This window comes from Sturnus vulgaris, chromosome Z (assembly GCF_052056855.1).
Source record: "Sturnus vulgaris isolate bStuVul1 chromosome Z, bStuVul1.hap1, whole genome shotgun sequence".
NCBI classification, from domain to species: domain Eukaryota; kingdom Metazoa; phylum Chordata; class Aves; order Passeriformes; family Sturnidae; genus Sturnus; species Sturnus vulgaris.
Genome location: NC_142283.1, coordinates 37,076,472 through 37,098,833, shown reverse-complemented (window position 1 = coordinate 37,098,833; position 22,362 = coordinate 37,076,472). Strand labels below are relative to the sequence as shown.

General features: G+C 40.3%; 1 protein-coding gene across 6 annotated transcripts in view; it reads left to right on the top strand.

Annotated features, from left to right (window-relative positions):
• The window catches only part of NRG1 (neuregulin 1), a 456,687-nt gene that overhangs the window by 295,126 nt on the left and 139,199 nt on the right, over nucleotides 1-22,362 (top strand). For all 6 annotated transcript variants that reach the window (XM_088157370.1, XM_088157368.1, XM_088157369.1 and 3 more), the window contains 2 exons: nucleotides 13,254-13,431; nucleotides 20,212-20,336. In XM_088157370.1, coding sequence (XP_088013496.1) covers nucleotides 13,277-13,431; nucleotides 20,212-20,336 — 280 coding nt within the window. In that variant the 5' untranslated portion in view covers nucleotides 13,254-13,276. The remainder of the gene's footprint in view (nucleotides 1-13,253; nucleotides 13,432-20,211; nucleotides 20,337-22,362) is intronic.

The following is a 22,362-nucleotide window of genomic DNA, read 5'->3' as shown; positions in this document are numbered from 1 at the left end:
CACTAATTTAATGCTGCTTTTCCTCAATCCTTGATCTGTTCGTTTGCTACTGGAAATTCATGAAGTTCATGGAATAAGCAGATGTAAAGTGTAAAAAGATCAGACCTGGAAATAACGTCTTTCAAAGTCCAAATATGCCTTAAATTCTTTCCAGAAACAGTGATTAAAATGGAAAAATATGATAGACTTTCAGCGTTGGGCTTTTTTATTATGTTTTTCAGGCATTGGGTTTTGTGACATCTTTCAGTAGCCAGATATAGATTCAGAATCAGTTAATACTCTGAAAACAGAATGCTTATCATCTACAAAGTATTTTGCTCCATGAATTGTTTCCATTTCTCCTAGCAATAATGGTGTCCAGCTGATTACTTCCTACATAGAATTCCCTTTGCAACCAGAAGGGGGACTCAGGATATTAAATTTCAGCAGATGTGGTGAAGTCATCCTTTATGTTCTTTTTTTCTGAACATTGTTGTCTGATACTATTGTGATTCTTCCTTGGCTTCTTCCATCAATCTTTTATGGCTTTCATTGTCATAGCTTTCATTATTGTGTACTTTGCAGTATGGGACAAATTTTGCAGAAGGAAAACTGAAATGGACATTTGGACATGTCTGCAACCAGATTCCAGTCCATCAGGAAGTGGTTTGGTGTATCACTTCTTCGTGAAAACTCACAGGAGTTTTCAGCACACGTGTTGCTGCATCTCCTCAGGGGTGTATTTTTCCTCCAGTGTGTTAGTAGGATCCCATATTGTAATTAACAAGGGAATATTCCGGCTGTTGTGATACCCAAACGTGTGAGACCCAAGAGAGAGTCCTGGTCTGCTCAGTGGACTTGAGGCCATAGTCCAGCTCATGACAAAAGAGAATAAATGAGCATTTCTAAGCAGAGATGTGCGTGTTGCTTCATGTGCAGTGGAACAATCTGTGAGAGAATAGCCAGAAGTTACAAAAACAAACAAACAAAACAAACAAAATAAACAAAAGCAAAACAAAAACCCCCACAGCAACAAAACAAAACCAAAAAAAAACACCTATAGAAAAGACAAAGTGTGTGCATACATTATTTTAGGTAAACAGCAGACTCAGCTTTTACACAGTACCAAAGAGTGAGTCCTACCTGCCACTGCGTTTCTTGTGAGATAGCCATGTTACCTGTTGTCATGTCACCTTGCAGGACTGAGTCTTACAGGAAACTTAATACACCTGGGAGCTCTGCTGCTGGGATTGTATAAGTTTTCCTTGTAAACCTCTCTTTTTAGAAACCCTTTTAGGATCATGCTTTTATCTCTGATTTTTTTTGTGTAATACGAGATTCATTCTCATGTCTTCTGGAAAATATGGACAAAAGAGATGACTGGCAACTCCCTAGAGTTCAGCACAGTTGGAGAGAAAGTTATGCATTCTGCCTGTTGTGTGCTATTTACAGTGAAAATCTAGATTGTAGTTTGACATGATACCATCTTTTTAGGATAATGTGGTTTTGTTTGGTTTATGAAAGACTGGTCTGTGGGGAATTTTTTGTTTTGTTGTTGAGGGTTTTTTGGTTGGTTGGTTGGTTGGTTGGGGAGTTATGTTTTTTTTTCTTTTTTCATCTTTTTTCTTTTATTCACTCTTTTATCTTATTTTCTTTTTTCCTTTTTCCTTTTTTTTTTCTCTTTTTCGTTTTTTCTCTTCTTCTTTTTTCTTTTTTCCATTTTCCTTTTCCTCTTTTTTCCTCTTTCTCTTTTTCCCTTTTTTTTCCCTCTTTTTCCTTTTGTCTTTTTAAAAGTCTTTTTAAAGTCTTTTTAAAGAAGGAAAATACTGGCACTGTGTAAGAATTAGTCTAAACACTATGCAGATAGCCCCTAAAGGAGATTTGAACCTGTTTTCATTCTTTATCTCATCTAGCTTGGGGAAGCATCCTTTCTATGCCTGATTAGGAGCAGCCCCTCCTCTAACAGATTTTGAAGTTACTTACTTCAGGTATCTTCAGAGAGGCTGTGATGAGGCTGGAGAATTTATTTTATTTCTGGTTCTCCAAGTAATAGATAAGCAATCTGCCAGGCTGCAGCAGCGTGACACCAACACCACAGAGTGGGAACCTTGTTGCTTTTCCTGACCTGGACTTTTTCCTGGGGAGCTGTTGCAGGGTACTCCTGTGTGAGACTTTCTATTCTGTTATTATAGTAAGGATTATGTAGATGGCTCCCTTCCTTGCAGCTCACCTGTCCAAACCTGTACTGGACTGGTTTGAGGTCGGGTGTGACTCTGTGAAAGCAGCTTTGCTGCAGATTGATTTGCAGTTGTTCTGTTAGTGCTCTTCAGTAATTTCTCAGCAGCAAAAAAAGCACATTTTATGCTGCATGCTCTGTGTATGCAGTCCACACCATTCATGACTGAAGCTGGTGAAGTTGGATAGGAAGTAAAAGCAAAGAGAAAGTTTCTTGTTGCATGAATTACAGCAAACTGAAACTTCTAATAGAAATTATATAGAACAGAAAAACCACAGAAGACCATATACTAAAGTCTCCAGCTCAGTAGTAGAAAAATAATTGTACTCAAGGCTATTTTCCCTGAGAATAAAACAAAATGGAGGCTAAGAAAGAGATGGGACATTGGTCTGATTAGTCCTTTTGTGCAGAAGTTTATGATCACATTGATGTCATTCTACCCTGAATGCTGAATGCATGTATGAGTGTTAGCACAGAAAGTCATTGTCATTAAAGTCAGAGTTCTTAATGCTATTGAAGCAGAGAGAGCATTGCCTCTAGAAAGACCTGTTAGGACTAATTTAATCCAGAACTTTATTGATTCAACTTAATTTATTAAGGAATTGATTTTAATGAGAATTTAATCATAAATCAGCTTTAAATCAGTTTAAATGTGTTCACAGTGAGACTTTGCATTGGTTTAAATGTAATTGATTTATGTTTTAATTAGATCGCTGCAAATTGGGATATAGATAAGGTCTCTATTTTTTCCCTTTAGTAAATCTGTAGCACATTTCTCCATCTTCTGGGGTGAAAGTCTAGCTGTAACGAATCAATGACAAAGCATTTTATTTTCACAGGGCCTGAATCTTATCTTAGTTCTGTGCTGGGCCTTCAGTTCTTATCATATATAGTAAATAAAGCCCTGGATACTGGAAAATCGATATAATCAATTTTCAGGGTGTGATTTTATCCAAAACTGTGACACACAAAAACCACTTGTAAGTTTAAAAAAAGTAGTGGGGGAAGGGAATTTACTTGATTTACCATGCCTTTTTTCTTTTTGTTTGCAGTCTGTTCAGAACTTATGTTGAATTTATTTTCCAAATCCTTTTTAGCTAAAATTTACCCTATAAATGCTGCTCTGCTAATGAAGACTCTAGACTGGGAAATAAGGCTTGGTAAATTAGACACATTGCTTACTACCCTTCAAATATTTGAGTTGGTCCACAAGGTTCACTGGTGACTTCTACTTAAGGAGTGTCATTATTCTACAACAAAAGCTGTGACTCCTCCTTCACAGAAGCTACTGCTGGCCCCAATCACAAGGGTTAGAGTGTTAAAAAACTACTAACTCTTTGATGTATGTTTTTGTCTTTTACAAGTACTCATAGATTTTAAGGCCATTGAGAGATCTTGACAAAATTTTGATCTGGCAGCGTGGGCTACCTTGTTACAGACCAAAATCTCTAGGCTGGGCTTGATGGCCTGGAGATCTGTGTCACAGTTCTGTGTTTGTGTGAAGATTCCCCTCCTGTATGGATCACTACTTACCATTCACATGCATTTCCCAGTGTGCAATTCCAGCACTTACTGTTGATCTGGAATATACTTTAAGAAGCCAAGTAATTTTCCCTATGTAATTTTTTAACTTTTGTCTAGAGTCTAAAACCATTTCAGAGGTGCATAATTTGTCTTGCTCTTCCTCCAGTGATTGCTACACTATGGCACGTATCTGCACGCTTTATTTACGTGGTTATGGACTTTTCGAAGGCTAGCCTTCAAAAGGATGTCTAATCTTGTATAATAATTTAGCCAAGGGAGAGATTTTCAATTATGTGTTTTTGCAGGCTGTTCCCAATTACAAGCATTTATCACTATTTATAAGAATATTGTTTAAGTTCTCATTTGTCTGAAGATAGCGTGTGTATTTTCAAACAGTTGTGACATAAGTGCTTCCTTTTCACTGCAGTTCCCATTTCTGATTTGCCATAGCTGCAGAGTATAAATGTGGAGTTCAAGTATGTTGGAAGTAAATTATATTGAAAGGTACATGATGAGATCTCTCTGCTTACTGTGCAAGTCCATAACGTTAAATGCCATGTTTAAATTTTTGCTGAGCTGGGTTTGAACACACGATTTTTTTGCAATGTCCAGGTGTATCTGGTTCCCTGGTTCCTGAAATGTGGCAAATGGCTCATTGGCTAAAGGGTTTTCACTCCTTGTGGTTAAAAAAAAAAAAAAAAAAAAAAGAAGAAAAATTTTTCCAACAGACTCGTCCTTTTGTTTTGGGTGTTTGAGTGTGTCACTTCTGGAATTGTCAGACGTTGTGATTTTTCCTTTTTCCTTTAGCATGCAGGTGCAAAAGCAGTCATATTTCAAATTGAGTTAGGAACAGAGGCACCAGTAATAACTCCATTCCTTTTCTACCATGGGGAGATTAAGGCAGGTAGAGGCAGGGGACATTAAATTGTCAGTTGTTGTATAGCTGGGATGGGTCCTCTGCTCTGTCTGTGATTAACACCAGAAGAAAATTATTAGAAAACGTTTGACGTTGCAGTGGAAGAACTACTGTTGCTTTTCAATTTGTGCAGTCTTTTAGTACACAGATGTTTTTGTAGGCCTGCATCTTTCTACAGCGTATGCTGAACACCCACACAAGTCCTAGAGAGGGAGTATTGCTAGGAGAGCTGACCACAAAGAATTTAAATAAGAGGAGGGGAAGTAAAGTGGCAAATGAGGAATCATACCCACAGTGTTAAGTTTGACTTGTGCATAAGCAAATCAATGCATTGAAAGTTTCAAAATTCTTCACACTGCTGTAAATACTTTGTGCAGCCAGTAATGTAACAGCAACTTCTTCATTTTGATGCTCCAATTAATTTTGGTTTTCCCAAATTCAATTCTGTGATTTGATTTTCTTTCTCCTCATGTCAGGCAAGCCAGCAGACAGGTTTCAGCTTAGGTTTTCCACCTTCCCACCTCAAAATTTCGACATGGATGAGTGGTTCTTTGCAGGGAGGAACAAAAGTGGACAAATGAACCTCCTAAGCTTCCAATTGTGCCTTGGGATATCCGGAGATTTTCTCATCCAATTTATGAAAGGTGTTGGCCTCTCTGTGAACTTTGTGAGAGGAAGATTGTTTGGATCTTTAGGGAGTCAGTTGTTTTGGAGAATTCCATCTTGGTTCTTCCTGTATGCTAATTATTCATTCCAGTGGTTATATCCCTAAACTCAGACTACTCATGTGTCCTTATTGGTAGTGGCAGTGATTAGCTTTGTGAACCCATGCAGGGGAAGGTGATTATGGTAACCAATTATGATAATCTTCATTCCACGTTCTGGGAATTGCCTTCTGACCACCATTTCCGTTGTATTTCACCTGCCATGGCACTCCCTATTCCCTGTGTTTTATCATTTTTTAATAGGACATACTTATGGACAGCAGGTCCTTCTGATTTTCGTGTTTAACATGGAAAATGCTTTTAATACTGGGAAATCTTATGTGAATACTGTGACTGTAGCAGTGTCTGACATTCAAGATTCTGCTTGATGTTTCTCCTATACATATATGACTGAGCTCTCACTGGTGGAGTAGGGACAATAGTAGTGCCATACTCAATGAGAAATATCTCTGACCAGGGATGTAAAAGTGTGCCAGCAGTGTTGCTGGATGTGTATTGTTATTCCTTTTCTTAAGACTTCCACAGCCTCAGGAGGAGGAGGATTTTTAGACATGTAAAAGCCTGCCATGGATAGATCTGCACTGGGCAATTTATTGGCTGAGTCATGGTACACTTTGTCTGTGAAGTGGAAGTGTTGCAGAATCAGAAAATGCTACAAAGCCAAGAAAATGGTGTAAGCCAGAAGCAAAAATGGGCTTCTGTGGGATCAGAAAAAAGCAATGACTCATGTCCTTTGCATGTGAGAATCCCAGCTTTGCTGGAAGAGTGTGAAGAGAAAGAGCATGGTGCAGAAATGCTGAAAGGGGGGAGAAACAAGAGGCCAGAGATAAAAACAATAGTTACAAAATATAACATAGCTCATAGGATTTGAAAAGCTTACAGGATTTGACACAGAAGTCTCTGTGTTTTCTGATGATGTCAAAACAAGAGTGGGCCAGAGAATATGAAATGTGAGAGGGAGAGCAGGAGATGGCTGCAGCACTTTTGAGACCCTGGATTGAAAGGCTAAAGCTCTAAGGAATCTATTTTTTAAAGTAAATTCTACCAAAAAGAGGAAAAAAAAGGGAGTTGCCAAAGAACTGGATTTTCATCATTAATGCAGAGAAATAACCTCTGAATTTATACCATTTTTTGAGGTTTTTTTCTTCCCAACATGATCTTAGGACACACCAATGTACTTACACAAGTAAGTACAAAGTGAGACCCAAAGTTTAAATTTTCCATGCTTCTCAGTCCAGTGCTCTGCTGAACCTTACAGCTCTGGCCATAAAGCTAAGGCTTAGACCCAGAGGAGTTAACAGTGTAGTTGCAGCCTTTGCTTTTACATGGTTCTATCAGCTTCACTGCCTTCTGTTTGGTGACTTACTGAATCGCTTTTTTTCAAGAAAAGGTAGAAATTAGTGCTTAATATTAGAGAGCAAACTAGAGAGATATGTGTATGATGTAGCAAACTGCACCTTCCTTCTTTCATCTGACTTCAAGGTACACAACCTGACTCTAACTTCTTTAAATCTGCAATCCTGAAATTCAGCTCCTAAATCAAAAATGGCTTCATGTGAAAAACAAAAACAAAAACAACAACCACAAAAACCCCAAACAAACAAACAAACAAACAAAAACCCCACCCTAAAATTTACTAAGTACTTGTAAGTCCCCTTGAAGTCCGTGGGACTTATCCTGTCCAGCATTTGTGTGCTTTGGATTAGTTTAATTTTAGTGTTCAAGCAGAGATTCTGGAGTCCCCTTTTATTGACTTAGATATGTAAAATATGGACCTGCAGATTCTTCCATCAACTTTACAAGCCGTTTTCCCTGAATCACTTTTTGGATATCAACTATATTTGTTTTACACTGTCCCGTGTTTTCAGTCTGTATGATCAGGTTTTTGTATTGACAGTGTCTAAGAGGATCACCAAAGCTTACCAGGGATGCAGCCGGTTGGAGTCAGCTGAAGCACTGAGAATCACAGGAGAGAGTGCTTAATGTAATCAGGCCGTGTGTTCCCGCAGACACAATCGTCAGTAAATAAATTAAGTGTTGACCTTTAAATCATAATCTTTAGGTTAGGCACTTGCTCACACCCCAGCTTCTCTTGCAAAACCTACATTTTGCTTTGAACACAGTTCCCTGTCTCTGAGGAGGCCTAAGTTCAGAAACTGATATCTTGAGTGTCTGCAGGAGAATGTCATTATCATGTTACAGTGAATAAATGGGTGCTCTCAGGCTTTCCTCCTGGACACAATACTTCTAGACTTGCTGTTTTGTCACTACCATCCTTTTTCACTCTACTGAAGATGCTTTTTCCTTGTTGAGTGGAAGTGGGGGGGCAGGAGTGAGACCTACTCCATATGCCCATTTTCAGTGTCCTGTTGAAAATCCTGCCTTCCCAAGGTGATATGAATTGGCCCGTGGTACTCTTATTGATGGGGTTTACTGGCCTTGTGACAGAGAGAACACAGAGAAGATTAATGCCAGCTCACAGAGCAGTTTCATGGCTAGGGGTAAATATCCGTGAACGCTGGCATGACAGAGCATGCACTTGAAGAGATCTCATGCAAAATAAACAAATATTTTAGGCAGAGATCTGTGGGTTTGTTGGTGCAGCATTACTTTGACAGGACTAAGTGAGACTTCAGTGCTGTCATTCCTAAACCTGGTTATCAGATTAGCAGCTGGCTTTGTGATTGGCTTTTGGAAGTAGTCATTCTGATTTATGGAGGCATTTGCTGCTTCCATGCTGTTCCACTGTTTAAAGAGCATGGCTGTAGTGCTGTATCTCTATATTGCTCTATTTCCTGGCTCCTGACCATGTTTCTAGCCATTCCTTTTGTATTCCCCTTTCTTCTGGCCTTTGCAATACCTAAAAGTTCTGTAAAATTTCATGTTAGCATCACTAGAATAAATGATTTTATGTGTAGTTCAAGACAAATGTCAGATCTGCAATTTTTCTTTTGCTTTTCTGCACAGACACAAATACCAAGACCTAAAGCTGAAATGTATCTGGCAGTATTTTCAAAAGAATTCAGAAACTCCCATTAAGTAGCTAAATTATTTGTTTGGTTTTTTCAGTCCTTCAGCTTGTGTTCAGTTACTCTGGTAATTTGGAGAGCTGGGTATTTGGGATTATCTCTTATCATTACCTAGCGTGTTTTATCATGTAGGTAATCTGTACAGAGACTCAGCATGCTTGCAGGAAATAGTCAGATTTTGAAAAGTATTCAGAATTCAAATGTTGCCTGGAGAATAACAGGAGGATTAAAACCAAGAGAAGCAATGCAAATTTTTGTGGGCTTTAATTGTTTATTCATTTGTTTGTGGATTTTTGTTGCTGTTTGGCTTGGGGGTTTTATTTATTTGTTTGGTTAGGGGTTTGGGGGCTTTGCGGGAGGCTTTTTGTCTGAGCAGGAGCAGTATATGTTTTAAAGGGCATCTTATATGTTTAGAAAACCTGGTCTGCTGATGGTAAGCCTGACCTTGATTACAATCTCATATGCAATGGGAGAAGGCTTTTGGAAATAATACAATTTGTCCTGCATTACTTCCCTGCCTTGAGCATTATGCAGAAAAGAAAAAAAAAAAAAAAGAGACAAAAAGACAGTAAGTCTGAGGCCAAGGCAATGGGTGTTATTCCTGTGGCTCCTATTACCACTCACCAAACTATTGGTCACAATTTTATGCAGCAAACTCTGCACATGTGCCTACTGGCAAGCATGCCTAATACATTCCTGTGCTCCGGCTCTCAAAAGGCTTTGCACCTTCCTGGGGAAAGAAAAGACAGGGAAATAAAAACAACCACTCATGGAATTTCAGCTGAGTGTGGTTGTGTGATAATATTTTGCAGGCTTCCTGTTTAATTTGTTCAATGTGTTGAGCTTCCATGCAGATTAACTATACAATCAAGCACTGAAAGTGAGGAGATTGATGTTCTTTGCCAAACTCACAAGTCCGGGCAGAAGAAGTTATCTGCACTCATACATTATCAGTGAGTCTTTTGCAGAGAGAATATGGAAATTCATGTTCCTTATCTTCAGTGATATTATGCAGGCCAGCAGACATAAGTTTCTGAAAAAAAAATTGCTAACAAAATGACAGCTATTCAAGCCATCTTAATAAAGAAAGCTCTAACACCTTGCTTGCTTTTGCTGTTAAACCCTTCCAACTGTATGGGGCTTTTGCTGACACAACTGCTCCACTGCTTTGTGTTCCCTTGCTGTTATCACCCTTGTTGCTTTCTTAGAAAGTCTGTCAAAGCAGGGGAGGTCCATGGGTCACAGAGAGACATCCTGACTGGGTAGTGTGAGAAGCCTGGGTGCCTTTCTGTGTGTCTAATTGACTATTAGATGTGAGGCCCTACCGCATTTTGGCACAAGGAATACAGATAAAGTTGATGCCCCACCACATCTTTCATTCAAGCAGCTCCTCTTTCAGGGTACTTCCACACTTAGTTTATGCTGTTTCTCTTCAGGATTTGTCTGTTCTCTTTGCTCCCTGGCCCTTGTCATTCTGTGATGGATGGCATGTGTAAGGGCTCTGCTGCTGCCATACCAGAGCTGCTCACAAAGGCACTGCCCTATTACATAGTGACCTGTAGGAAATGCTGTGATGCTCCCTTCCATTTTCATTTTTACTGAGTCCTTGTGTCCCTGTTGGCACTTCAACCTCCATCTACATGTAGGAAATGCAGGAAGTGTTTTTGTTGCCCTTCCTGCCTGCCATGGGCAGTCTCACACAGTGGGCAGAAGCCTCGCCGGCGGCAGGAGCCATCCTGCGTGACAGGCACAGCAAGGAGAGGTGGAAAGGAGCCAAGCTGGCAGGAGATGCTGAGGGGACAAAGGGGGAAGGGGTAAAGAGGCAAGGGGAGGGTAGTATCAGGAGGAACCATGTCTAGTCTCTTCTAAAAGCATTTTTACCCTGCAGACAAGGTCCTGTCTTACCCGCGCTGTAGAATTGGCACACAGACTGTGATGAAAGTCAGCTACCTCTTACAACAGTGGAAGCTGTAGCTGATCATGATCCAAGTGTACAATGCTGTAGTTTTATCAGCACAAGCTTTCTCATATGCCTAGCAGGTTTGATTAACTTTTGCAAAACTGCAACTGAAAGGAAACAAACATAGTGTAAACAAAAAGAATTAAAAAAAAACCCGAGAAACAATCTCTTTTCTGTCATGTCTGTGAACAGCTTTTAGTGTTTTCCCTGGAGAGCCTGCATGCTTGGACAGCGAGTTACTGTGAATTAGTGAGGGTCACTGCCATTGATTAAATCCTCTTTTATGTTTCCCGGTAACTCCTGAATTATGGCAAGAGTTGAGCATATTAATTTAACACTTTTCTTTTTCTCACTGACAGCTCTGATGGAGAAAAAATCTGCAAGTCATTTTGTGCAGATAATATTGAATTAAAATTAAAATCAGGAACAAAATGGCATCTCTCTTTTATTCCCAGTTTCACATTGCTATGTTGAAAGAATAGTCAATAACTAGTTGAAGTCCTCAGCACAAAAATTTTTATCCTTGCAATTGCGGTGGTGCTTTTAATTTATGCAAGACACAGACTAGGACTATAACAAGTGAAATATGGTAAAATAAGGAATATTGCCTTTGTATTTCCAACCTCTGCAGCTCCTTTTCTTACGTAGAGACCAAAAGGCTATAACTTTAACTCTTTAATGACAGAATGAAACTATTAGTACAAGCCTCAGTAGTAAGGCTCTCACTTAATGCGAATTATTTTTATTGGAAGTTTTAAATACTATTATTTTAAAAACCTAACATTTTATATTCAGACAATATTTACAATGGTTCTTATATAAATGTGTACATATATACAAACACACACTTATAAAAGTGCATGTATTTAAACATATTGGTTTCAGGATGGTGTGTGGGCACTTGTTTTTCCGAAATCAAAAGTTGTTTTCATAGCATTTTGAGAACACATTGAAATTTCCAAAATTATCCAGGGCAGTGGGAGAAAATGGAAACCAACATATGAAAAGATTTTCTCGTCATGAAATACTGGGCCTTTACCTGATCCATCCCAGTGCCACCCTGACAGACGTTCCTACCCTGTGTATACAACATCCATGTATGCCATTCCCAGAGAAGTCTCCTCAGTCATTTTGCTGATGTCTAGAACACTTCCTGCCAGAAAGTTGTTGTCCACACCAGCAGAGGTGCATGGAAAAAGTTGTCACCTTCCTGTTAATTAGAAGTTTTTTAACTAGGGAAGGCTACTTTGTCCATTTTCTGTCTTCTGCTGCTGTCACAGCAGGCATCATGTAATTTGGTCACTCACTGCAGACCAGATTTTCCCAAACACCACTGTTTATATTGTGCTAGGCTCAGTTTTCAGGAAATTAAAGGTTTCCCTGTGCTTTCCTGGGGTGAGAAAGGCTGCCTTACATGTGGGACAGGCCAAGCTGCTGCCTTCAACAGTCACCCACTAATTGGACATGTGCATATCAGTTCTTTATTTAGGCTTCTCATAATTATGGTTATGATGGTGTGCTGCTTGTTTTTTTGTCTTATTGGAATAGTAATTAGGGGCAGCTGATGTCAGCAACTCTCCACAAACACACAAGGAGCAAATATCAAAGAATAATCAGGAGCATCCAGCTTGTTAGGGCATTTTCTTGCACAGGACTCTGTTGGGAACTTTTTGGTGTCTCTTTGAGTGCTCCTGGCCTGCATGTTATGGAGAATCATTTGACCACGATGGCCATTTCTGTCCTCGGACAATATTACAGTTGCTGAAGAAACAAAATGCCCTGTAGCTGGAGGCACTGCACAGCCACAGTGACTCCCTGGAGGCTCAGGCGAGGCACAGCTGAGCTAGGATGGACTTACAGGCTATCACCCATCAGCAGACCAGCTGCAGTAGCCCATATTAGCCTTCCCCACTTGTGTGGTAAAGGCATCATCTTAGGGGAAGCAAGGTCAATTATAGGTGTTTTACCTATACGCTGGAGCACAGTAACGGAGCACAGCTAAAGCACAGGGTCAAATGAAGGGTAGCATCTCACAGGGGGACTGCATCTTCTTGTAAAGCCTGTGCTCAAAGACCGGTACTTGTGTGGAATATTAGAGGTCTGTAACTTAGAAAGCCTGAAATGGTTGGAGGTTTACACATACAAGAAACGTTATTGCTACGACACAGTAGAAATTGAGATGCATCAGCTGGAACCTTACAGTGTGTTGGCCGAGCCTTTTCAATGCAGTGTCCCCTTCTGGGTCCAAAATACCCTTAATTGATATTGATTCTGTTGATGGGCTTCCAAGCCTGTTGTCTTTTGCCTCAGGGAAAGGATATGGCCAAGATGAGGTTTGAGGTAGGTGTATGGTGTGGGTTATAATGTTTGGCTGGAGCAAAAGCCTTTCCCTGAGGTGAGGGAGGCTGTAGAGTTTCTGTTTTTAACTCCCTGTCAGACTAGTTGCACCTGGAGCCGTTGGGCAGCCCATGACTCATAGCAATTGAAATTAGTAAAGCAGCAAGATGCCCTCCCTTTGCCTTTCTGCATTACCAGTCAGAGGTGCCTGCCACAGTGTGCTTGCTGTCTTGTGCCTAGGTGCACACAATCAAATAATGTTGTTAGTGCTCCATGCTGTGTTCAGAACCAGCACTTTGGTTCTCGCTGTGGCTTCCAAGTTGTAAAACTGTCGTAGGAGAGCTCCAAAGCATCAAAGTAGGATGCCATTAAATGTGCCCTTATGTTTTAAGGACGGTACAGATCCTTGTTTTTCAGGTGTTTTTTGTAGAAGCATTGCTTTCTGGTTGGGGTTTTCTCTCCATGGCCTGCCTAGCTCAACTTGAGTAAGCAGTGTTTTCCCTTTGGAGAATGGTCTAATCACCAGCACATTCTTTTATTTCTTTAGCGGTGCCCCTCAAATTGAAGGAAATGAAAAACCAAGAGGCTGCTGTGGGTCAGAAGCTAGTGCTAAGGTGTGAAACCACTTCAGAGTATCCTGCGCTCAGATTCAAATGGTTAAAGAATGGGAAGGAAATAACAAAAAAAAACAGACCGGAAAATATCAAGATCCCGAAAAAACAAAAGTAAGTACAAAGTAATATCTTTCAAGTGGGGCTGGGAGGGCTGGGAAGTGATGCTCACCAGAACACAAGCACTGAGGTTGTTAAATGCAGTGACACAAAGCTGAAAGCTATTAATTACAGAGGAAGAAAATCTGAGAAAACAGAAACCGTTATTATTGTTCCTGAAAGTACGAATGAACTGTGAGTGTTGTATAAATATTTCATAACTAATTTTTGCTTTTCAATTCCTATTTGTTTTTTGATAACCAAAGGCTATGATTTTAACCAGCAAACCTTGGAGACAAGACATTTTTAGACTGCTAACAAGAATAGAGGTACCTTTTGTTTATTGTCTAAAATCAAAGAACACTTAAAATCATCAAAGGATTGCAGATTTTGAAATATTTTGGAGATTTTCTTTTCCAGCAGTTTAGTCCTTAAGAAGGGCTGAATGCTGTCCTCATTAGCTCTGAATCTGTTATGCAAGCATGCAGTAGTCCTTTACCAGGGGCATTCCTGCACTTGCAGAACAAGGCACTGGTGTAGCAGATGTCAGACGAATAGCAAAGCGTGCAAATCCTGTCTCTGTCTGGTGGTAAGTGCCCCCTACATGTGACTGATGACCAGTGCCAGAAGATCGACTGGTGCCTTGTTCCTGCAGGGGAAAACTACACAATGCTGTTACTGCATTGAGACAGGAGAAGGCTTTTTCTCTTTTGTTTCTAACTTGCTGTTTAGATTAAAAAGGTGTTTTTGTCACCAGCTATGAAAATCTGTTTGAACACAGTCCTTCAACTCTCTCTTCTGCCCTCAGTAGGCAGGGCAGCTCTCTGGTGCACCATGCCATGTCTTCCCTTCATTCAAGACACAGAAGGTTAGGAATGCACTCTGCAAGAGGCTTTTCTTCCCAAGGTGTTCAGTGTGTCAAGGCTCACCTCACTAGATGAAACAAGCATAAACAAATAGACATTTGACTTTTTAGAGTTATTCGGGTTAAAATTCAGAAATCCTACCATCATTGGCAGTTTCTTGTACCCCAGCCTGGGGCACAAGGTGAAACATGAAGAAGGACAGAGCAGCATCCCCACAGCCCCCATGCCACAGTCGCACAGATGTCAAGAAGGAACCTGTGATGTCTCCTTCCAGCATTTGCGAGATGGAGCTGTTCCAGGTGGCAGATAGCCTGGCAAATTGTCTGGACTCATTTGCAGAGCCATATGTCTCCCTCAGAGTTGTATTTTCAGTCTATTCTGTAAAGAAAATGTTCAGATCAGAGCCTAGCCCTCAGCTTTCCCAGCAACACAGTTCTGCATGTGAGGGGCAATCAGTATTTTCTCCACTTGCATTTTGGCTGATGCTGATTGACCAAACTCACTGGGGCTAGGATTTCACTTTCTGAGGCTGAACGTCACCAGTTCAGCATTGAATCAAGGAAGTGCCTTTTGCCAGCTCACATCTTTGTGGGTTTTTTTTGCCCCCAAAAAGCTTTGAGGAGCTGTCAGAAGGGAAACTGATAGCTATTGATTTGATATTGATGGATGTGGAAGGTGTGAGACTCTTTTTCAGCTTGATGTGCCAAGAAGTGTTTAAACTTCCCCAAAAGATATATAATGAAAAAGATTAAAATTGTGCCATTTTCTGGAAAGAGAAATATGAAATCATCTTCACTCACCATAAGTGGACAGGGTGCAGGCTTTGACCTGTACTTCACACATTTGTGCTTCCCCAGTCACAATGATACCATGCACAGTTGGAATTTCTCTCTTGTGTTTTAGAAATGTCAGTGTGGAATGGAGAAGCACTTCCAGTTAGAGACATGAAAGTCACTAGATATAGAGTACAAAAAAGGAAAAGACAAGGGATGTCTGCTGACATCTGAAGGATATTCTTTCTCTGCCTTCCTACTTTGACATTTTAGTTTGGGGACGTGTCATTGCTTTGCCATTTCATTTTGCTCCTCATCTGTGCATTAGGGACTGAGTAGAAATGAACAGCTTAAGAGAAGATAGATTTTATTTTGATAAAAAGTGGGACAGACACGATTGTAAAGCTAAAGAAGTGGGGGAGAAATGCAGTGTAAATGAACGCATAAAAAGACATGCACCTTTCAGCAAGCAAAGCCACGTTGAAAAGATCCCATTGCAAATCAGAGGAATATCAGAGATCAAGGAGTTTCTTTTTCCCATTTACGTTCTGTTTGTTTTCAGGAAGCATACTGATAAGTGTTTGTCATGTTCATATGCTTCTGTATTTTTACACAAGCATTTTAGTGTGAATTTTTTACTATTGCCAAATTTGAGAAGCATCAAATACAAAGGTTAGAGTAGCTGATAAACTGTCTGGGATTCATGTTTGTTTTAAAGTTCAAATGGCTACATAAAAAGTAGGCTGTGTTTCTGAACAACTGTTAATATGCAGAATACCACAGCCTTACTGACATCTTCAATCCAAATACTTGAAAATAACACTTTCTAACATATTTACAAAGAGCTCACAAAGTTTATTTTAGTACCCAATGGCCACTGATTTCTGTCAATGTAGTATTTTGCAATAACTCACCCTTCTTTTTATGTATAATAGGCAGAATAAAATGTGCTTGTTGTAATAAAAATAAAGGTTTCATTTGTTTGGTTACATATCCAGAGCTAAAGCTAAATTGCCTTAGGTTTTTATCAAACTGCAGAATATCTGGTAGTTTGATGAAATGTCTGTCAGCAATTGAAAACTAAGACCTTATCTTGACGCCTGAACTAGGCAAGGAAAAGATAATACATCAGCCTGGAGATTTTGGACACAGTGGCCAGTGTGAACAGTACTGGATCAAAGGATTTGCCAAAGTGGAGCAGATGCTGCCTTTTTTAGTATTTTAAGAGTTTAGAAAACCCTGTGGCAATGCAGGCTTCCTCAAAGCTAAGCCTTCCAAAGACTGCTTTGCACGTCCAATGGTTTCACTCCTCTAAGTTCCCTTGGATAGTTTCAGGGTGGGTGATTCAGAGAGTGCAGAGCCCCAGCATGTGATGGCCCCACATGGACTACTGAGTCCAGTTCCGGGGCCCCCAACACAAGAAGGACATGGACCTGTTGGAGTGAGTCCAGAGAAGAGCAGTTGATCACAGGGCTGAAGCACCTCTCCTATGAAGCCAGGTGAGAGAGTGGGGACTGTTCACCCTGGAGAAGAGGAGGCTTTGGGAAGACCTTACAGCACCTTTCTGTACCTAAAGGGGACTGCAAGAAGACTGGAGATGGACTTTTTACAGGGATGTGGATTGACATGACAAGGGGGAGTCTCCTTGAACTGAAGGAGGGTAGTTTTAGATTTGCTATTAGGAAGACATTTTTTACTGTGGGCGTTTACTGTGAGTTTTTACTGACACATTGCACAGAAAGGTTGTGGATTCCCCATCCTTGGAAGTGTTCACAGCCAGGCAGGGTGGGGCTTTCTGAGTAACCTGATCCAGTGAAAGGTGTTCCTGTCCGTGGAAAGTGGTTTGGAGCTATACGATCTTTAAGGACTCTTCCAATCCAAACTACTCTGATTTCTATTTCTATGACAGTATGGCAGGTGAATCACACTAAATGGCTGTATTCCTTCTCATTACACTGGAGAGTCAAGAGAAACTGGATGACTTTAATTTTTAATGAAATGCATTTAAAGCACTCACTTTTACCTCAAATTTGTCAGAGTAAGAGCATGCAGTCAGCGAGTTTCTGCTGATGATTGATGAGGCCATGATTGGTTGATTTGTGTGCCCAGGCTCTAAGCTATCTCTTTGTGACAGTAGACATTCAGAAAAAATCAGACCCCAGACAAGAGCTTTTCACCTACTAGCTAACTTTCCCATGGCTGTCTCCTGAAATGATAGCATTTCGTTTTCCTTCTCTGGTTTCAAATGCAGGTGAGACTTGTGCATTGTTGGTTTGGGCAGTGTCCTGTACAAGTCAGGTGCTCTTCATTACACATAGAGAGACTCCCTTATCAGGGTTTTTTTCGTGACAGAGACAAGGCATTTGCCACTTCTAGATGATGGCTTTGGGTGCAGAAGTGTACAAGGAAACTTTATGTGTAAGTGCCCTGTACCTTGAGCTTCATCCAAGCTTAGCCTGGATATTTGCCTGCAGACAGGCAATTCTGGATGACAGATGGAGGCTGGAAGCAAAATGAATTCAAGCAATCAGATAAGGTGGGCTGGGACTGCATTCTGCAGATGTGTTTCTTTCCCCTTCATGTATGAATACAATCTCAGCAGTGTCATAGTGGCTATGAGCTAAAGATTCTGCTAAAGCAGAAGCCAGTCTTACAGGGAGAGGCATTTTTTGGAGTAGCATGGTTTAGTTTGAGAAAAGGACAAGCCATTGAAAACAAAATTCCTTATCAGGGGCTTTAAGTCAGTACTGTTGGAGTACTGCATTGCTAGGAAACTGCTTCATTTACAGCCATTAATGAGTCATCTTCTGCTCTGACTGTTTTGAATTCTGTCCCAATGCCTCTCAATGATATTTTTAAGGCTATAAATATTCATATTATTTCTCCTGCTCTCAGAGACAAAACTCCTTACAGGGTTTTTATCTAAAACCAAGAGTAAATTTGGCTTGTTAGAGATGGATTTATAAGAAATATTGATGCTTCACCTATTTTAATATAAAAATAAAATCATAAAAGGAAGACACAATTCCTTGTCTTTTCCCATGTGTATCAAGTAAAACAAAAATAATAAAAATAAATGTGCAGGGCAAAAAGTCTCTTCACAAAGCCAATCAGGCCACAAAAGTGGTTTGCATCAATATTATTTAATGTATGGAGAGGACTGCTGCAAGTATACAATGGGTGTCCGTATTAAAATGCCACTTTTTTTTTTATTCCTTCCTTTTCACTGGATTACAGGGAATTCTTAAAAACACTAAGCCTCTTTGCATTGCCTTCCTAAGGCTACAACTTGCTCCCTATCTAGACAAGTACCTGCAAGTATGGCTGAGAGATAACCTGTTGCAATATAGGAAATAACACATGTCCATACAAGCTGTTAGGTGGTGCGGAATACCACACGATGTTCTGGTCAAGCCCTCAACAGGCTGCTGTGAAGAAGGAAGGCTGGCAGGCAAATTAAAAAGCCACTTTTACTGTTGTGTAAGCATAGCTGTTAGTCAGGTGCAAAATTTTGACACAGAGATAGAGTAGCATTCAGCTTTTGGACGTTTCTGTCAGTGCCTTTACCACTTTTTTCTCATGTATTCGTGGTTGCCACGAGTTCAAGTCTGTTCTTGTATGCCATCTGAAGTGCAGCCCAGTTAATTAATTCAGCACTGGGAACTGGGCTCCTAGCATTTCCTGAGAAGAGAGCCCAAATACTCAGCTATTCATTTCTTTACCATTTGAGAAAACCTGAGTAAATTGCCAATCCTAGCCTGACTGCTCCTCGCTCTTGCAAGCTCTGTGGGCTCGAGACAGCAGTCTTCTTACAGGACATGGGGGAAACTCTTGTGATGGAGGTTTCTGGAAGAGAAGGGTCCACCTCGCACACTGCTTTCATTCCATGAGGGCTGACTCCTCAGCAGTAGGAGTTTCACATAGAGGCATGGAAGGCTGAGCTGCCAATAAGCAGATGTTTGGATAGCAGATAGCAGATGGGATAGTGTCCCGTGATGGAAATAGGGGTGCTTCACAAGGATGTGTTGAAAAATGACTTTGAACATTTTGGTTGCTTCAGAAGCCCACACTGCTGCCACAGACCTGTTTGTGGTGTGAACCAAGCCCTGCTCAGTGGTTTGCAGAAGGGGTAACCCGTTGTGGTTTCTGCACAGAGCTGGGGCACATGGCAGTGCTTAAGCAAAGCAACTCCCCAAGCACAGTTTAGCTCAGCAGTCATGGTGGTCAATGAGCTTCTAGAGTGAGCAGCCCTTCAAGTTGGGGTGGGCCAGCTTAAGGAAGCCAGTGTTCATGCACTCTGAGTAACAGTATTCTGTAGATCAGGTTTTGTGTCAAGCAGAAACTTCCCCAGAGTACTTCTTTTAAACAGTAACTGGGAGCAGCAGTAATGTATGCATTAATGTAATGTGTGCATTTTCCCCAAGCTAGTCATTCTTTGCAGTCTAGATAATGGGATTACTGCCATCCTGTGAGTTGGGGACCCCATGAATGACACCAGAATATGTTCCTACAAAATTAATGGGTAGGCAGGAGTTCTGCATTTGAAAATCTAATCTTAAAACCTTGGAGACTGATTAAATTACATCTCTAAGCCAGGAACAAAATGTAGCTTCATGCAAGTTGTGTTCCTGCCCATGTTTTTTTCTGTTAGCTCTGGAGAATGATTTACTATTGGGGCTTCAGAGGTTGTTACAGAGTGTGGTGTGTTCTGATCTCATGATTATTTAGTCAGATGTTAGGAACTACAGTACTTACCCAGAACTCTACTACTAGTAATACGAACCTATAATGAAGGGTAGTCTATTTTAATATTACACCCATCTCAGTGGCATCTGGACAGCTAACAATTTGGCTGAGAGAGGATGGTTGTTGGATGGTTGTTTTCCAGATTTCCTTTAGGAGCAAAGACTTCTCTCATACAGAAAAGCATAAGCAAGTATCTTCATTTGGGTTCATCAATATGCCTGTTTTCCAGCGGCCTGTAAGAGGTTCTTTTTATTCTCCCGACTTCTTTCAAGCCTGGATAGTGTTGATCTGTCAGGAAGAATGGAAGACAAGACTCTCTGTTGAAAGGAGTGTGGAAAAAAGTGCTTTAGTTGAAGCAGTGACTGTTATTCCAGTACAAGATGTTTATATGTTTTTTTCTGATTTCACAGGAAATACTCTGAGCTTCACATTTACAGAGCCACGTTGGCCGACGCTGGGGAGTACATATGCAGAGTGAGCAGCAAGCTAGGAAATGACAGTACTAAAGCCAGTGTTACCATCACAGACACCAATGGTAAGGCTTGACTCATTATTTTACTGTCACATTCAGAAAGACCATGTATTAAAGCTGCCAGCAGGACAGAGGGCTTAGAAACAGGACAAAGCTTGGCAAGTGAAGTGGAAGAGAAAACACTGAAATCTATTAGGTGTGCTAAGAAAAGTAGTCAGGCCTGACTTGTCTCATATGTAGTTGAGATGCTCAGTTTCCCTTACAGACTAACAGGGTGTCTCCTACAGATTTCAGGACAGATCAGCATTTTCTGTGTAACACCAAGTCCAAGACATAGTTTAAATAGTCAAGATCAGAAAAAGAGAAAGGGAATATTATTCTAATTCCTGTTATACACATTGGGGGAAGTTGCATTTAACCTAAAATATGTCATAGTCTGAACTGCTAAACCAGCACTTTTCACTTTGAGTAATGTTTGTATTGCCCTGATTGCCACCATTTTTACTTTCACATATGTTAATGGTTTTTTTCTTTTGATTTCTAAAACAAAAAACACAAAGGAATTAATGTATCTGAAAGTAAAATATTCAAAGGCTTGAGTGTGATTCAGATACTTTGATTCAGGTATTGTGATTTAAGGGTATTTCCTGAGGAGTAGAGCTTCTCATTAAATAGATAGCATTCAGACTTACTCAAAAGATTTACAGTTATTGTAGATTGCTGGTTTTGCAGGACTCATTTCATTTACAGGGAGCTCCAATTGCTTCTGATGAAGTTTTGTGTTTCCACTACACATAAATGTTTTTAGTTAAAGGCAGTGGAGGTGTCCATCAACAACACAAACACTCTCCCCGTAACAGCCCCCACCACAAAAACCAAGCCCATTCCAAGACCACATCCAACAAACCCTCAGTCAACCGAAGCCTCCAGGTAAGGATCTGCCACCAATGACACCGAATAGACAAACACTACCGACATTCCTCCAAGGTAAACCATAACCAGCACTAAAAACACAAAGGAAACCCCTAAACTTACCAATCACCCACACTCAGCAACAGACATCGTAACCAATCCCACTACCCTGTAATAAGGAGAAAGATTAGACACAACTGCTAGTTCCCCTCAAAACAAAGCATAGTCGTAAAAGTAAAACTGATTCTATCATAAATTCCCACTCGAGTTCTCTCCGAGATCTACAGCCTGATAAGCCACCATTATAAAACTTTAACTATAGGAGCTCCCTACCCCTTCCCCCCTCTACATATTTTCTTCATGCTTTCAAGGGTGTGTATAGTTCTGCGTTTAGCTATTTGCCTCATTAGACACTAATACAATGTCAGATATTCCATGGCATACAGTAATGCTATGCCAATTTAACTCAAATATTTACTCCCACAAGATAATAATAATGCAGATGGTTCCACTTCCAGAGACATCTTTGTTTCAGATATCATACAACCCAAGTGATCCTACCCCCGGCCAAACTACAAGCATCACTTGAGATCAAAACTACTTCACTATACTTACAAACTCACTCTTGGAAACGAGGAATGTCCCAGTACTCCTTGGAGGTCAGCTGAAATCTTGTTTTTCAAGCGTAGCTTTGACTAACTCAGCTCCCGTTCAGTGTCCAGTCAGTTGTGAAGTACGAAACAAACATGTCCTCATTAGCAAACACAGCTGAAGTTCTCTGCATATCATAGATGAATTAAAGATGTTACAGCAATGTGAATTTACCAGGCATGCTTTTCTGTTCCACATTTCTGTGCTCTTAAGTGGGAGACAGGCATTAACATAAACAGAAAACCAAATGTAAACCTTTTCCAGTGGGATTTGTCTTTGTCTATCTGCTATTTTTTAATCACACAGCAATTACTTAACTGTATTCACTTTGTGTATTTGCTATTCTATTTCATCAACTAAAGAATCTCAAGTGCTAGAATTTCATTCTAGCTGTATGGTATTATAATCATAAGCAGATGACAGGAAACTGATATAAAAGATCAAGTGTTATTTACTGGAATGTTACTGAGACGAAAAATGGGTAGGTGTTTCTGTGTAGTTTTTTGGTTTCCATGAATACAAATTT